The 18697-nt window shown below is 37.9% G+C and overlaps 2 protein-coding genes across 3 annotated transcripts; both read left to right on the top strand.

Annotated features, from left to right (window-relative positions):
- On the top strand, nucleotides 1–4774 carry LOC139121028 (uncharacterized). Of its 2 annotated transcripts, none has more exons than XM_070685610.1 (4): nucleotides 1–142; nucleotides 721–796; nucleotides 1764–1918; nucleotides 2673–4774. In XM_070685610.1, the coding sequence occupies exons 2-4, from the start codon at nucleotides 754–756 to the stop codon at nucleotides 2820–2822; spliced, it is 348 nt and encodes a 115-aa protein (XP_070541711.1). In that variant the 5' UTR covers nucleotides 1–142; nucleotides 721–753; the 3' UTR covers nucleotides 2823–4774. The 2 variants fall into 2 exon arrangements, with proteins under 2 accessions (XP_070541711.1, XP_070541712.1); XM_070685611.1 differs by having other exon boundaries at nucleotides 30–142; nucleotides 724–796.
- A 9643-nt stretch (nucleotides 4775–14417) lies between these two features.
- Nucleotides 14418–18402, top strand: LOC139121027 (protein fem-1 homolog B-like). Its single transcript, XM_070685609.1, has one exon. The coding sequence runs from the start codon at nucleotides 14554–14556 to the stop codon at nucleotides 16456–16458; it is 1905 nt and encodes a 634-aa protein (XP_070541710.1). The 5' UTR covers nucleotides 14418–14553; the 3' UTR covers nucleotides 16459–18402.
- The last annotated feature ends 295 nt before the right edge of the window (nucleotides 18403–18697 follow it).

The raw sequence follows: 18697 nt of genomic DNA, 5'->3' as shown, positions 1-18697 counted from the left end.
ATTAATACCAGTCAGTTATTTGCGATGACGTCACATAGCCGATATTTCGGTACCACTCGCAGTCCTTCCAGACTCCACATCCTAGGGCGCTTTTGAGGGGGCTTGCTTCCGACGGTGACTATCACTCTAAAAGATTCCACAGGTAATGTATAGTTTTTGATAAGTTTGGATACACTATGTTGCATTATATTTCATGGTCTTTAGTGGGTCATCTTACTAAATTTCATGTGCGAAGCGTACTAATGTTGTACCATTACAAAGGCATAATAATGACAGGCATTTGGAACTTTGTTGGCAGTTGAAACTACCTGTTTTCCCTCCCTCGCTCCTTGCCGCTTCTTTCTCCCGTCTTTCTATTTTTATCCGGGCCTTCCTCTTTTTCATTTTGGTCATCTTTCTAGCCCTATTGTTTTGAATACCGATATTGTATTTGACAGGTTGCGAAAATGAGCAATCACATTTGTCAGGATCGAGATGTGTGATCGTAAATATGTAGACACGGCCATCCTTGAAGGCCGTGGAGTTTCGAGTTTGGTACTACCACAGCCCCTCCACAGTGTGTGCAGGGACTGGTACTACTAAAGACCAACACAAAGCAATCAACACACGGGCTGTTTATTATTCCATGGCTTAGTTTGACCCAATAAATCATGCATTCTTTAGTACTTTAGTACTTATATCAACCCTGCCGTATATTTTATACTCTCCCTTCATTTACAGCAGTCAGTTTGGATACCCAGTCCTTGAATCAGAATGTCTTACACATATCTGTTTCTGGTGTGCTTAGTGGTGACAGGTAGGTGACATTTACCAATTGACTTCGTTGAAGATGTCAGTCTTACCAAAGAGTCACTTTATCTCCATCTCTTTCTCTCCCTCTTCAAATTTAAACTTTGGCACAATTCAGCCGTCTTGACCGTTAAATATTTAATTTGACGAGGTAAGATTTTTCATTTCATCGTATGTTTCAGTAAATGAAAATTTATGCAGTCTTTTCAAAATTAAAGCTCCAAAAGCTGTATCTTTTGGCTATTACTTCAGAATTTTTGTTTTGTGGTGTCACTATACTTTCTGCATTGAATCCCTAAGCTGTAATTTAATGCCAAGTATTTAGCATATCAACACAACTTACATGAGTATAATCTACATTGTTATTGTTGAAAATTGTATTCAAGTCCGGACTAGAATTCATTTGTAAACAATGTTATCATCGTAACATTGCATTGGCAATTGATCACCATTGATAGTTATTAACCCTGAGTGACGTGTCCTTTGTTGATCAGAAAAGCTAACCTCCATATTAATCAATCGTGTTTTATCGTCTCAGGACAGGATTTCGAATTTCATGAGAGCGTTTGTGCGGAGAACTTCTTTCAACTTATCGGCATCAGCTGTAAATCTTTTGTTACACGATCGAAGCATAACATTGACCTTAGAAAGATGAATTTATGTATGATTGGTAAATTGTGTAATTCATGGACTGTCTTAAAACCACATGTCTGAAAATTTCTCTGTCTTGTCGTTGTTTTTCAGTGAATCTGCTCTAAAAAACATCAGAAATGATTAGTGAAATGTAAATCAAAGCAATTACTGCGTCATCTGTTTCCATGATTGCATAAAGCAGTCCCGTTGTTTCATTCCAATGTATCAACAATCTTACTTATTGCTGTTTTTCCCCTTTTAGTGCGCATGTATGTCCAGAAATCTGAGGAAAGAAACAATTAATAAAGCTTGTAAATGACATGTGGTCATCTAAATTGCAGGAGCTGTTGCAATGGACGTCGAGATTGACAGCGCGAAGTCCTCGTTCAAGTGTATAATGTGCAGTGACACATTCACCGGAAGTAGCGATTGTGTTACAAATCCAAAAGCCGACTCTCCCGACATTGGAGAAATCACCTGTTCGACCAGCTGCTACGTAAGTTGAACATTTTACTCAAAGTACACAAAAACTACTATGACGCCCTTTTGTGTAAAATTCACATCTTACGAGCGGATATTGCGGTACGGTACGCATCCAATTCAGCGTGAAATTGATATTTTATTTTATTCAGTCCATCATCCAACATGCATTTCCCAAGTACAGGATGAGGTACCCAGTACCAATTGCCCAACGGAGCGATGAGGATACTACAACAACCCGAGACTTGCGCAACAAGAAAAATAAAAAAAAAAAAAAATTCTCGAGAGCAGAGTTAATTATTCTATGAGTTGTATTTGCCGAAGGACTTTAGATGCACTGCAAACCGTAACTAATTACATTACTTATTGACATTAATTCTATACAGAGGATAAGAGTGATCATTAACACAAGGAAGACCCCTATAATGATTACTTCGTTGGTTTTCAGGAGAATGGAAATATTATAGTACATATTGTCTTGCGCATGGCCCCGAATTATTTTCAATGTGAAACTATCGGTCTACACTCTTTATAGTCAGCCATATAAAAAAAGAACGAACGTAAGCCAATTCTGATGTTAATCAACACCCAACACACATCCTGTATAGTTAGTACTGGCACTGACTGTATCTAAAGCAACCGGACAAACGAAGAAGCAAATGAAAAATTGACAAACTAAACAAACAGCAGAAGCTATGGTATCAGTATGCTTTTATCGGTATTTGTATAATATCGAACTAATGCGATCTTTTCTATACTATTTTCACCAGGTTTCTGTCGTGAAGGTGTTCGGTAAAATAGCCAACATTGAACGCGGTTGCACTGAAGAATGCAAGTCATCAGCCGGCTGCCCATACATTGGAAAGTGTCTCACTTGCTGCAGTGGCAGTAACTATTGCAATGACAATGCTGATTTCTAGGCTACGCCCTCTATTGTCGACGTTTCTTGAGCAACTTTAGCGAAAGCCATGCATGTAATGATAATGTATGTCAAAATCAGTCACAAATTTTATTTTTAAATTTTTGAAGCGCTTATTCTGGTATAAAAAATTTACACGACAATAGAAAGAGAAGAACGATGTGTTTTGATATCATGGTGAGCTATTTTGGGATATTTTGATATTTGTCCTGATCAGAGATAGTATTATACGGTAGTAAGGGATGGGCCATTAAACCTTTGGGGCGGTCACAAACAGAAAACAATGTTTTGTTCGAATATTGCCACAAAAAATCGCAGCTATGCTGATTTTTGGGAAATAAATTCTATGGAGATTTGCTGAAAACTTTTGTACACTTTGCAAAAAAACTATATGCATGTCTTGCAAAATTAAACCAACAAAAATAATCTGCCAAATTTTTGAGCGTGAAAAACCTGCATATCAGCATCCTGACCACCACTCCACACATCAGATGGTCCATCCCTATAACACTTGGATATTCACAGAGCGGACAAATTTTCGGAAAAACATGAGGAATGGTTCGAATGGTTTTGCTGCAAAAAAGCTTGTATGGAGTGATTTTGAAAAAGTTAAAATGAAAGTGTTTATGGTCTTAGTTCCACGAATTTCAAAGATTTGTCTTTGTGATGGTATGCAGTTTTAAATGATCCTTGATTGTAAACATTTACACGGCGACCTCCAATGTTTCTCTTCGGTTTAAAGTTATGGTGTTTGTAGGGACTGCACGGGTAAACGCTAATAATTTAACTGAACAGGTGCGTCAGAGTTTAAAGATAAAGGGACAAAGTCAGTCAAATTACCTTGTTGTGATATCAAGAAAACATGGAATTCTTACATAAAATTACTCAGTGTACAAAATGATTACGGTTCATAACTGCAAAAGAGTAAAAAAACAACCCTTTTGCTGTATGAAAACAGACTAGTTTGTTACCTCTAGACTAAATGCATTTTTCCTATTCCAACTTGCTAAACATTGCCATAATGCAAGGGAAAGCTCCTATCTTTATCCATCGGTATAAGAAGGCCACTGCCAAAGAAGATCTCATTACAAAAGATTGCATGAGGTCCAAACTTTATGTAACAGTGTATGTTCAGCCTTGCATGGTGAGAGTTGTTCACTTGAATTTTTGAACTTGATGTCTTGGTACTGAACGTAAAATGTTTCACTAAATGTTTTAATCTTGTCCAACTGCAAGTAACAAGATTGGAACTAATTTGGGATAATTGGATGGTAAATTAATGTCATTTTAACCTGCAAATGCAAGCTCATCTGTGTTTCTTTTTAATTTACACATTTGTTTTCAATAAGTAATTTGTTATTTTGCAACATTCAGCTATATGGCAAAAAACACTTTTGAGAAATTTTTGAAAAATATGGAAATCCAATCATTCCAAATTTGTTCCAATCGTGTTAAGTAGAGTTGAGGTCGTGCACAGTTGACCAGTATTTCAGCATGTTTCAAGAAGTCCAACATACAAACTACTTTTTCGATACAAATCATGAAAAAAGTTCCAAAAAGAGCGACTGTGTCCCTTTAGATGTAAATAAGTTACATCGAGTCAGGTACCAAGAGGTGTGTCCAAGATATTTATTTGTTTAGAACACCACTGACTTACAACGAATTCAGAGGATGGGGATTGGACTAATGCAACGGAGAGCATGAAACTAAATGCCGAGTATAACCCTGCACACAATTTATGATTTAAATCATTTACAAATGATGAAAGCTTAAGAAACGAAGAGTTTAGACAGAACATATTCAATACGGATTAAAATTCTCATTACATATAATTAGTCTAGATGTGCGATGGCTTGCTTTGTAAATTTGTAGTTGTATAGTTTCTGTCATGTCTGTGACTTTATCACCATGATTTCAAGTATTAATTCATGCAATAAAGGTATATTACAAAAACTTGCTGTGTACGTTCTATTACATCACCATTGTATGGAGAATGCGATATTCATGAAAGCTTTGAGAAGACCTTTCTCCTGGGAGCTTAGCATAAAGGGAGGGAGTCGTCGGAACTGCGCATGTGCAACTTTCTTGTTTACAAACAACGTATTGTATGCATGATATCTAGATACATCACGTCAATATAGCTACAACATTTAAATTTTAAGATTTTTATGGTTAACAAACATGTTTTTACTTTCATCAATCGCCAACGTACCAGAGATACATAGTTTACATCGGTCGTAGGGGTCCCTGGAAACCTCAGAGCAGAGTTCCTACAACCCTTACCTTTAAGTAGCATTTTTGACGATTTAACTGGATCTCATTCTTGTGATAATACGGTGTTTTCAATCGGGTTCAAACTCGCAACATACAGCAACAAGTCACCTAGCAGAGAAGCAATAGAACCACTTTGCCTTATCCCCCCTCTCTCTCTCAAAAAAAATAAAATAAAATAAAAAATAAAAAAATAAAAAAAAATTTAAAAAAAATGGTTCAATAACCGAGCTACGTTGTTACAATTTTGTTGTTGTTACAATTTTGTGACGGCGACTACTCCACACTGCTGTAGAGTTCATTGAGCACTCGCACTTACATATTCGCTATCACACATCGCACACAAATTTGCGGGTTTCTCAAAATATTTACATTACCAAAATCGATGTGTTTCAAGCTGCAATCTAGGAAAAACTTGGACCAATGTAATGGCGTTCATTATGCAAAAGACATCTGAAAGGTGAAAGAGCAAGCGACACGCTCAAATTTAAACTACACACTAGCAACTGAGTACAAAGCAAAGTCAAAGAGTTTATCAAGATATACGGTGGCATGTCTTCTTTAGCAATTCCGCAATTACTGTAAATATTAAAATATTTCCAATTAAATCAACGCATATAATTAACATCCATCGTTGCGCTTAAATAACCCGTGTAGCATTGCTAGCCAAAGTTTCAATCGGACGTTCGAGTCCGCGGACAAAATTATTCAGTGTTGATATTTCAGGTTTACAATGCATAATGTTTTTAAGCTTAAAGTCAGTTCAGTAACGTTGTTAAGTCTGCTTAGAAAGCTACAAAACTAGGTTTCTTGTCGAGAAAAAAGGGGAGAATCAATCCCATTTCAAGGCAGTAAACGAAAGGTGAGAATACAAGTCCATGAAGTTGGCGAGGGCGCTTTTCAACTGACTGGTTGTGAAGCGCTGAGCTATACAAAAAAGTTAATTTAAAGTCGTTCTACAGTGACTGAGATAGTAGCTTCAACGACGGGTGTCAACGTAAATACCTTGAGAAGTAGAATTGGTTGCTTTGTACTGTCAAAAACCTGGAGAAATGTCGACACGGAGCAATACAGCCTTTGGACGTGGTCGTATGGAAATGAGTTAATATACAGGCTGATAGCATGCTTTGAGGTATGTAGTACGACTCCGGTCGGAACTTACATATCCTTATTGCCGTGACAAGTATTTCAACGTGGTTAGAAGAATCGAGAAGACTGTGTACGAAATGTGGATGACTGTATGTTGAACTCATTTACATGTAATTTGGAAGAAACTCTGGATTCTGCTACAACAGTAAACAGAACATGTGAGTACAGTCACGACATACGCAGCAACAAGTGGGCCGATTTTGCAACGTCAACGAGAACTAGAAATCCTCATGTAACCCGCTTGTTGCATTTGTCTGGAGACATAGAACTAAATCCAGGTCCAGGAAAGGATATCGTTGAAGCCATGGGTTCTCTTAAATCAGAACTAATTGATGAAATGAGAAATATTCGTAAGGAGATTAGAGAAGAACTTCGTGAAATAAAAACGACACAAAATAAATTAACTGATACGTGATCTAAATTAGGAGAAGTTGGAAATTTGAAGGACTCCATAAATCAATTGAAATGTGATGTTGAAGAAGTAAAGGGAAACCAGAATGTAACAGATTCGGACTTCAGTGCTATAACAAATAAACTAGACGAAATAATGGAGAGGCTAGACAGTGTGGAAGTAGATGTGGACAAAATGTTCACCGCGACCAACTGAAGACAAAATGACGGTGTTGGCAGCACTCGGTGATCTAAAAAAGGTGAAAATCGGTATAGGGAACGATATTACGAAGAAACAGCGAGAAAAACTCTATCAACTTAAACGACAAGGAAAGACTGCGTACTACAAAAATGGGAAATTAATTGTAAGAGATAGAGTTGACCGCGAAAATTTTATTTATTATTACTTCAAGTCAATGCATCCATAAATGGATTTTCATGCATTGAATAAAATACATGGACATATACAGAATAAAAATAAATAAATAAATAACTCAATAAAAAACCAGTAGTTAAAAGTTATAAAACTACACATCAAAAGATAAGCATAAAAAGTTAGTGAGCACCGTGTATTCAATTAAAACAAGCAGGAAGTTGACATGCAGATCGGTCAAGAAATGGCTCAGAAAAGAATAGGCAGGCACAGTAAAGTAGTTTAAATTATAGTATTGGCAATGATGGATGAACGATATTTGAATGAGCGACTGCGGGCTTTGGAAACATGATATTTACTTCTGGTGTTATACTAGTGAATTGTTGAATTTTTTGTGAGAAGGTCAGACAAATAGACAGGAACTTTTGTGTTGATACATTTGTGAACTAGATTTTTTAAGTGTTGGTCGTGCCTCTCCTGGATAGTTGGCCAGTTGAGTGAATTTCTGTAAGATGTAACATGGTCTGACTTTTTGAGTCCACACTGAATGCGAACTGCAAAATTAATTATGCGTTGTAGATTGCTTTTGAGAGTAATATTAGAGTTGGAAAAGACAGTGTCACAGTAGTCTAAAAGGGAGAAAACTGTAGCTGAGATAACATTTTTGCGAACCTTTTCGGGAATACATCGTCTGACACGGGCCAATTTCGTCAGACGATAGCCACATGCTCGACGGAGGTAGGCAACATGGTTGGACCAGCTGAGTTCTTGGTCAAATCTTAAACCTAAACAGGTAGCAGAAGGAGATGCTTTGATTGTAGTGCTTTGATTGGAAAGAACTTTTATGTGATTTGGTATTTTCTTGAGTTGTTGCCTAGTACCGAAGAGCATGTATTGATATTTCGAAATGTTGGGTTTCAGAGAATTGGAATGGAACCAAGTAGTTAAATGATGAATTTCATGTTCCAGATCATCGTGAAGGTTGTCAATATCAGAAATTGTGGACGCTTTTAGGATGTTTATGTCATCAGCAAAACCATAAATTGGTGTTGTCGATTGAAGCCATGTGGGGAGATCGTTAATGTAAAGTGAGAATAAAATCGGTCCACAGACACTACCTTGAGGTACACCCGTTTTGACTTGAATAAAGTTGGATGAAATGCTACCAATTTTAACACACTGAGTACGGCCTGTTAGGTAGCTACTAAACCATTGAATTGTAGACGGGTGAAAATTGTAGCGTTTCAATTTACTGAGCATAATGTTATGGTTAACTGAATCAAATGCCTTGGAAAGGTCTAACATGAGAAGAGAGGAAATTTTCTTATTGTACATGTTATCAAGGATGTCATCGGTTAAACGCTGTAGTAAAGTAGCTGTAGAGTTTTTGGGACGAAAACCGGAAAATGTTGGAAAGAGAATATTATTTGAATCTAAGAATAAGTTGAGCTGGTTGCAGACTAAACGTTCAAGAACTTTTGACAGGGTAGGGAGTAGCGAGATCGGACGGTAATTTGTAACATCTTGCTTATCTTGTTTCCCTTTTTTTAAAATGGGAATAATTGTAGCTTTCTTCCAGTCAGTTGGCACTATTCCCTGAGATATAGACATATTGAATACATACGTCAGTGAAGGAACAAGGGCTGGTATGGACAGTTTGATTAAGTGAGAGTCAAGGTCGTTCTCTGACGAGGACTTGTTAGATGGCAGTGAAGACAAAACAGAGGTGACTTGTTCTTCTGTAACACTAGTAAGTTTGAAACTGTTCGAAGGCAATTTTATGTGATCCAGTAGTGGTTTTGCAGAATTGAGCTCTTATTGGACAAGCGTACCAACGTTGGAAAAGTAATGGTTGAAGTTATTGGCAAGGGGAAGCGGATCATCATGAGCTGGTAGTACATTGCAGGAAGGATTTAATAAATTATTAATCTTTTTCCAGACTTTGTAGGTGTTGTCGATGTTTTCATTGATTATGTTTTCGTAAAAACGAGATTTAGCACTTACTATCTCGCTTTTTATCAATTTTCGATATTTCACAAACTCAAACCAGTAGACATGAAGGCCAGTGCGATGATGCATTTTCCGAAACCAGTCATGAAGCTGCATTTTCTTCTTTATTTCTGTTGTCATCCATGGGCTGGATTTTGGTTGGCTTTTGACTTTGATGATAGGTGCATGATTGTCAAGAACACTTGTATAAAGTGAATTCCAGGTTGATAAGGCAGTATTGATGTCGTTGCAGGCATTAACATTATTCCAGGGGAGATTTTGTAAGTCGTTAATAAAGTTGGAAGAATCAATTTTCTTGATGCAGCGTATGTATTTGAAGACGGGTGCAGGACGTTTACGGGGACATCGATATGGAAGGACGGTGTAGATCAAGTAGTGGTCACAGAGAGATGTTTGAAGAACGGAAGATGTAGCTGGACGTGCTTGTAGCGGGCGTCAAGACCAACGGCCAAGATCGGATAGCAGCCAACGGCCTTTCACGCGTCTACAGAGTCGAGCAGCAGCCAGTACAGACTAGGAAATCGGCCATGGCCCATGTTCAGCATCATTTGTAACGTGGAATGTGCAGGGACTAAAAAAGGAGTTGTACTCTTTTGATTTTATAAACTTTAGTAATAAGTTTGACGTTACTTATTTTGTCGAAACATGGGGAAGTGTTGTAACAGTTGGTGAATTTGATGCGAATTTTCCCGATTTCAAAGGTTTTAGTTCAGTCACAGGGCCCTCGATCTCCGATGATGATGATGATGATGATTAAATATTTAAATATGTCTTGGGCATAGAAAAGTTAAACACATTCACAGAGATTTTACAAAAACGTGACATTGTCGACAAATTTGACTCTACAGTTGTTGACCCTAGTATTGATGTTAGTAATTTTATTAAGACGATCGAGGATTTCTTGAAGTCTGCTGCGGAAAGCTGTGGCATGAAGAGATGTATTACAATTGGTCCAGAGAGAAATATGAAGAGACAACCACGTTGGTATGACAAAGAGTGTGAAAATTTGAAAGAAAGGAAATCGCATGTTTATCACAGGGTACTTAAAAATAACAATAAAATAGCAAAACAAAGGCTCAAAAAACAAAACAAAACAAAGAAAGTGATTATTTTGATAAAGAAAAGGTCATATTAATAAACGCCTGTTCTACTGCGCGTAAGCAATGTTGGGCTACCGTACGTCGGTTTAGGTGAGCTGACCTGCTAATACCATTGCCTCGAGTGGTTGGTTTGATTATTTTTGTAGTCTATTTTTCTATAAATCCAGTAACTGATATAGTTTTTCCTTGTCAGAAGATTTGAAAGATCTTATGAATGATGTTGACGTATTGACTCCTATTTCAAAAATTGATTTGGACATTTTAAATGGCCCAATTACAGATATTGAAACATCAAGTGCAATACATAATTTGAAGGCTGGAAAGTCAGCCGGCCCTGACGACCTGTTGGGTGAATTTTTCAAATCATCAGAGCAATTATTGTTACCTTATTTAATTATTCTTTTTGGCAAAGTGTTTAATAGTGGTCAGTTTCCAAACCAATGGGCAAAAGCGATAATAGTACCTCTACAATAAAAAGGCTCTTTAAAATCTCGAGAGAACTACAGAGGAATTTTACTTCTGTTCTGAATAGTCGTTTAGTTTACAGGTCGGAGGTTCTTGGTAATGTCAACGAGGCACAAGCTGGTTTTAGACGTGGATATTTCACTATTGATAATATTTTTATTCTTCAGTCAGTTGTTCAGAAATATTTGACTATAAAACGTGGTAAATTTTACTGTGTTTTCGTTGACTTTTCCAAGGCCTTCGATACAGTAGAGAAACAAAGGCTTTGGTATGTTCTATGAGGTGTTAGTGGAAACATCTTCAGGATGTTATATGCGATTTACCAGGATGTAAAAGCATGCGTTAGATCAGATTGTACTTTAACAGATTATTTTGAATGTCCTTTAGGAGTGCGACAGGGTTGTATGCTTAGCCCGTTTTTATTTTCATTTTTCATAAATGAATTACCAAATGAACTTGAAAGTGGTTGGCTATGCGGAATACAATTAACGCCTGACTTAGTTGAAACTCTTTGCCTTTGGTTTGCCGATGATGTAGCATTTTTTAAAGATACGATAACAGGTTTGCAACGTTTACTAGATAGCTAAAGTGTATATTTTGACAACTGGAAATTATCTGTTAATTTAGAAAAAAACCAAGGTTATTCTTTTTAAAGTTGGTGGAAAGCTGCCAAAATCAAAATAATGGGTTTATGAAGGAAAACTCGTTGAAGTGGTTTCGTATTATAAATATTTAGGTGTTATGTTGTCATGTCGTCTTCGGTGATCTGTGGCGACAAAGACAGGCAAGGAAATCATTTTTCGGTTTATATAAGGCCACGAAAAAGATTGGTATGCTGATCTATGACGCTTTTTTCAAAATTTTTGACACCACGGTTTCGCCCATTTTAACATATAGTGCTGAAATTTGGGGCTATAGAAAAAACAATAGTTTAGAAAGAATACAGCTTCTTGCATGTCGTGTATTTTTAGGGGTTTCAAGTAAAGCCCCAAATATCGCCGTATTGGGGAATGTTGCAGATATTCCATATTTCTCTATTCGGCCAAGCGTTTTATTAAATATTGGGCAAAACTAATTAATATGCCAAAACATAAATATCCAAGAAAATGTTATGATATGCTCTGGCGTCAGGAAAAAAACAGCCTGGGTACATGAGATGAAAGAACTTTTATTTTTGTGTGATTTACAAGATTACTGGGAAAATCAAGAAGTGAAAGACTTAAAAGGTTTTGTGAAAAAGTTTGTTGTTAATTTTAAGAGACTTTGTATCTAGATTGACATAGTGAAATTTGTTCATTAGATAAGCTTGTTTCATATCGTTCCATTATTATTTTTTTATAATTTACAAATCGAAACCGACAGAAAACATAGTATAGAAAAAAGTCAAAGGTTATTACTTATGTAGATTTTGTGAATCTGATGTGGTTGAAGATGAATTTCACTTTTTATTGGTTTGCTCTTTCGTTGACGTTTCAGAAAGAATATATTGATCATTATTATCATAATCCATAATCCTCCATCAGAGGCTAAGTTATACCGAATAAACCAACCATTATTATAAAAAAATACAAGTCAGGGCTCGAAATTAGCTTTTTCCCCTGTTAGTCCACTTGGGCTACCATTTTCTGAAGTTGGTAGCCCAGTGACAATGGCAGGTAGCCCATGCATATTTTAGTTTAGGGATATTGTTTTTCATTAACTAGACAAGAAAAAGCAATTTTTCAAGATTCTGCCCATGAAGTGAATTCTCCAGCCATTTGATGTGAATACTTACACACCTAGTAGTAGTACCAAAAGGAAACAGTGATAAGGCCGTCCCCCCCCCAAAAAAAAAATAAATTTCTGGTCCGTGACATTCAGCAAAAGTGGTGTGGCGACGCGGTTTTCTCTTTTTCTTTTTTTTCTTAACAATGCTGGTCTAGCACTATTGATACAACAGTTATTGTCTTTTATCACTGGCTGCATAATACTTTCGTTTTCTGTTTAGCATTTTTGGACATGCAAACAAGGATAGCAAGGATAGCTGTACTGAAAAGTATGTAACCCCCAAAAATGCCATGACGCCCAGGTTTTGAAATGACGCACGCGGTCATCATTAATGATCTTTTTTGGCCTAATGGACAACAGTGATACTCAAGAGTTGGTGATCTTTTGACAACTTGTTTCATTGAACTCAGAGTTGTATGAAAATTTTGATAGTCATCATAACAACGACCATGACCTTCCCAGCACGTCGAGACTAGACATACTGTAGCAGCGCTAAAAATAGACCATGGGCTTTCTGTAGGGAGGGCGCATATTGCCCGTGATTGATACATTATGATCAAAATGCAATGAAAATGCGTTTTCATTGACCATCACTTCAAGTGCCTGTCATTCAAGTACGTCAGTTCAGATATTTGACATTGCACGCCAAGTACTGACTGAATTTTGTCCTGGTCCAATCCGTGTGGGCTACCATTTCATGGATTTTGGTAGCCCCAGGAAAAGTTGGTAGTTTGTGGACGCGGGACTACCGCTAATTTCGAGTCCTGCAAGTCCATCTCCAAAAGTTCCTGCAAATGAAAGATTCTGCAAGCATTGTAAGTCTTTAGTTGAGGATGAATTTCACTTTGTAATAGAATGTCCAAAATACAGAGCTTATCAAAATAGTCTATTTTCATCCACTAGTTTGTATAATCCTGGCTTTCTTGATTTGAATGATAGAGAAAAGTTCATGTATACCTTTACTCACGAAAACAAACTACCTCTTGCCAAATTTATTTCTTGTACGTTAGTTCCTCCCCCAGCAGCAGCTTCATCCAGTGTTTGCTGAGTTTTGTAATTTTTGCCTTACCACACTCCTTGAGTGTGTTTTTGAGCAATAAAGTAAAGTAAAGTAATATAATCTATTTAATACATCCTGAGCGTACCGGAAAGGACTGTAGCCGAGCAGTGTGATACACGTACGTACGGCGCCTATCTGACAAACTGTGCTTCTCTGACAAAACTCTTTTTAGCAATACCCTGGGGAGTCACTTTAGCCAGCGCACTTAATGCGCGTGGTACATGTCGCTTCGCTCTTCGTACGATGTTGTGTACACGTAGTGTGCCAATTTACATGTAACGTTACTGTGATACGAAGTCTTCTACACGAAGGGTTTTGTTCTGTAAACTACTCTCAAATTGTTGACATGTAATTAATTCTTTTTTATTATGGTTGTTCTTCCATCGGCCGGGCTCGCGCTCGCTCACTGTACTGTAGTCGAGACTTAAACCATGATTGCAACGTATTGCAACATGTAGGTGCTTTTTTCTCATCCACTTGCATGTTTATTGAGTATAATTTATGTACTTAAATGGCAGCGATCGAGGAAGGTGATAAAAAGCAAAAACAAAAGTACTCTGCTTGTCATTGTGGTGATTTTGATATTCCCGCCATCGCGTACCGTGAGAGCGGACGACCTCATGTGACCTCGTGCCCTCTCCTCTACCCCTTAAGACAGCCTCTATGTGTTGATCGATGTATACGAAGTGATTGATTGAGGTGTTCGGCGATTTTACGCAATCAATGAAATTTACTGTATTTTTTAACGATTATATGGCTATTTTGTGATGTTTGTGATTTTAAAGTGCTCTAATTAAGATTTCGTTTGTGTGTTTCAACAGACAAAATATTGTGTGAGGGATTACTTTCCACAAATGAGTAAGGCTACAAGCAATAATTAGTTGTTTTGTCAGATAAGCACGTTTTGTCAGATAAGCGCCGTATACACGTACCCTCGGGTAGATCATGAACAGTGCGCCGCCACAGTTTGGCGCACTGCGTTTGGCGTGACCGGCGTTGACCCGTTGCCTCACTTTCATGGTTTTCACGCTTGCGCATTGCCGACAGTTATTTCCTGAACAGTTTGACCTTCTCATACCGGATGAGTTTCCCTACGATGTAAATTTTGTTGTATTTTCACCCAGGTAGTGCAATATGTGTTGAAGCCATGAAAATAATTGGCGATCGAGTGTTCAATGCTGCAAAAGACGGAAAGGCCATCACTTTGGGCGCCCTGTTGCTCGACAAATCCCCGGAAGAAATTGCAAGTGTGTTGTCGGAAGTTCACGAACATAGCGGCCAAAAGTGTACTCCCTTGGTCCTTGCCGCGAGGAATGGACACGACGGAGTTGTGAAGTTACTTTTGGAACAGTACAACGCCGATGTTGAACAAGAGGGGATAGTTAAATTCAGTGGATATGTTATAGAGGGTGCCTCTGCGTTATGGTGTGCTGCTGGAGCGGGCCACTACGATGTGGTCAAGATATTGGTCGAACATGGAGCAAATGTGAACCATACGACCGTCACAAACTCGACACCACTGCGTGCTGCTTGCTTTGACGGCCGCTTGGATATCGTATCGTATCTGATAGAACACAAAGCTGATATAAGCATCGCCAATAAGTATGACAATACATGCCTCATGATAGCTTGTTATAAAGGCCACAGGGCCGTTGTTAAGTACCTGTTAGAACACGGGGCTCCCCCAGACGAGAGCGCGCATTGCGGAGCCACGGCCTTGCACTTCGCAGCTGAATGCGGACACGTCGAAATTGTTCGACTTTTAGTGGAATATGGTGCTAATATGATTGCCAATGAACACGGTATGACACCACTGATGGTTGCCTGCGAAAGCAACCAAGCCGAAGTAGCTGAATACTTGATGTCCCTACCAAACTGTAAGAAAATAGACAGAGTTGAAGGGTTGGAGTTGCTGGGTGCCTCCTTTGCTAACGATAAAGACAACTACAGCCTGGAGAAGACGTATCATTACTTCCTGCTTGCCATGCTGGAGCGTTTCAGTGATGGAGACAACATATTAGAAAAGAAGATAATCGGTCGCATACCGGCATATGAGAACAGGCAAGAATCGAGAAACCTACAGGAGCTGAAAGCAAAACAGAATGACGCCCATGCTCTACATCTTGAAGCGCTCATTGTACGGGAGAGGATACTTGGGCAAGACAATCCAGAAATACCCCATCCTATCATCTACCGTGGTGCTGTTTGCGCTGACAATATGCAGTTTGGAAAGTGTGTTGCCCTTTGGACCAGGGCTCTGAAACTCCGACAAGCCAACAAACGCTCGGTGCAGAAGGATCTACTTCGCTTTGCCCAGGTGTTCTCACAGATGGTGCACATTGGTGAAAGGGTGCCATTTGCCGACATGTATGAGATCATTCAGTGTGCTGTGACTGAAATCCAATACTGTCAGGAACGCATCAGACTCAAATGTGATGAAGAGAGGGATCAAGACTTGTACGACAGCACCAACCAAATCTCTGTGTATGAAAGCAACATTCACAATGTACTCTATCTGCTCAGCATCATAACCCAGATGACTTGCACATCACAGGAGGATATCACTTTCCGCAAAGTAGTCTACAAGCTAGTCCAGCTGAATCCAAAACTTTCCAATGGCTCCACCTTACTCCACATGATAGTGAATGACAAAACTCCTGTGGATGACTTCCACACTAATGACGTTTGCCGCTTTCCCAGTGCCCCTTTGGCCAAGCTTCTGCTGGAATGCGGAGCCAGACCGGATGAAGTGGACAACAACAGGGAGAGTCCCCTGCACATCATTGTCAAGTACAACAAACCGATCAGCGATTTCTTAACTCTGCACAGTTGCATCATGGCACTATTGAACGCTGGTGCTCACATGGACAGGGTGAACTGTCATGGCAAAACCCCAATGGAGGTGTCCACCACTGGAGTTTCTGAGATTATGCTCAAAACACAAATGAAACTCAGTCTGAAATGCTGTGCAGCAAGGGTGATAAAAAGGAGCAATGTCCCATACAAAGGAAATGTCCCAAAGGCACTTGAAAGTTTTATAGAAATGCACTGAATAAGATCACTGATATATACCGTATACAATACAATAAAAAATACTGATATTAATGATAGGGGCTTCTTTTTACATGTCATTTGAATCAAAATCAACCCTTCATCTGCCCTTCATACTTTTCCATAGAGAATTGGTTTTTTACATTAAAAGATGTGTATGAGCATATGGCAGAAAGGAGGACGGGATGAGTGGGTCTTCCTTACAGAAGGAATTTATTGCAACTCCAGTCAGATTTATATCTCACTTTTCAATGAACTCAAAGAGACGTCAGGGTGACTTAGCATGCTTAATTCAATGGAGCATGTTGAAATTAAGATGTGTAATTATGGAAAACACAACAATCACTCAGACCTAAATATTTCATTTGAACATTCAAGTTAATGGTATCATGCCGTAAAGTGTGAGCGCTAGACTAGAGAAAATGAAGTAAAAGTGTTAAATGAATTGGTATTGGTTAAAAATCAAAGAAGCCTTCAAGTAAGGTGTTAAATATTATAGGCAAGCATTTGCTGTTACTGTGGAACGTTCATTACCAATTTATTATCAGCAGAGCTAGAAGATTAGGATGGTATGTAAATTAATTTTAGGCATGGAATGTTACTGAAATTTTATGACTCAGCTGACATGGAAATTTAAAATACACCTTTTGGAGTGGTTGCCTGAAGTATACAGTAAAATGTACTACAATGCAGCTGTAAAGGTTACAAAACAATTGATTTTAATTTGTTTGTATAATTAGCCATTGATATATGTTGAGACACAGGAGGATGAAGAAGCTAGTTTTTTTCCCTCAAAGCATTTGGAGCAGTTGACTACTTGTTTCTTTCTGTTTGGAAAGAAAGTGATTTTATGTCATGCTTATTTTCTGCTCAATACAACATAATGACTAATGATTTAGGAACACATTGTGTTCAAAGCCCTTGACTGTTGTGTTATGTTTGATAATTTTTGTTAGCTTACATTTGGTATACCAATGTGAGGTTATCATAGAAGCTGATCTCAGTGGTGTATGTATGTATGTATGTATGTATGTATGTATGTGCATAAAGTATGTCCGTCAATATCAAAAACTCGCGAATCGCTGCACTTTTTAGTTTGGTATTTGGTGTGTGGAGGCATCCTGGGCTATAGATGGGATCTTGTTAAATGAAGTTTGCATTACTCAAATTATGCAAATGAGCTTTAAAAATGTGAAAATGGTAAAAAATTACTAACTCAAGAACCATTCTTTTGATTACTTTGAAAATTAGTATGCAAGTACATTAGGTGGACATTATACAGTTTTATGTATATTGTGAAGATATCTTGAATTTTGTATGCATGTAGGATCTGCTTGTCCCATAAGTTGACCTCCAGTACCTAAGTTGCAGACTTTTTTTGCTTTTGTCATTCTTGTTTTTCTAGTTTAGATATTTCTTGAATTGACCAATTCAAACCGAATATGAGCACAGTGTCCGTGATGGTATTTTTGTATCTTGTTTCAATGGTTTTATTGGCCAACCCTGCAATGAGTGTTGAAATACCCAGTATTCAATTGTAACTGTATTTGCAAGATAATATGTAGATAAACTTGTTCATATTTTCTTGCAAACACTGAAAGTGAAAATGTTCAGTGCATGGGTTACAAATGAATTATTTTGGCCCAAATGAAACAATCACATTTGTTGGCTAAACCATGAGTAGTGATTGGTAACTTGCAGACTTTGTACTGGAAGCCATATTGTACATGTACATGCAAAGTGATCATTTCTGAAAATACTGTCTTTGTGAAATATTGTTATTCTGTACTTGTGTACTGTACCAGAACTAGTCTTCACAACATTGACTTGTAAACAGCAAAATGATAAACAACAGCAGATCCTAACAGCTGCAGCAGTGTTTTACATAGATCATGTTATAAAACCACAGGTGTATTAAACAAAATAATTAGACACCCATTATTAATGCTGTTTGCCAAAAAGGATTTCATTACAATCCATTCTGTTTTGATGATCTCTCCAAAAACATTACAACTCAAGTTCAAACAACTATTTGTAGGAAGTGTGCTTTTCAAAATTTTGAAACTGAAAAACCCTTTTTAGACCGTTGATATGGCATTGAACGGAAGACTATAAAATTGAATGGGATTTTAACTGACACTTTGGACTTGGAAATTCAATCAAATGTTGGCACACTTTCAATGAAATTCACCCTGGTAGTTCTGAAGCCCCCTGGGAGAAAAAGGCTGGTAGTTCTGAAT

This window comes from Ptychodera flava, chromosome 21 (genome assembly GCF_041260155.1).
Source record: "Ptychodera flava strain L36383 chromosome 21, AS_Pfla_20210202, whole genome shotgun sequence".
In the NCBI taxonomy this organism is placed as follows: Eukaryota; Metazoa; Hemichordata; class Enteropneusta; family Ptychoderidae; genus Ptychodera; species Ptychodera flava.
Note: the sequence above shows the minus strand (reverse complement) of the source record. Positions and strands in the feature narration are given on the sequence as shown.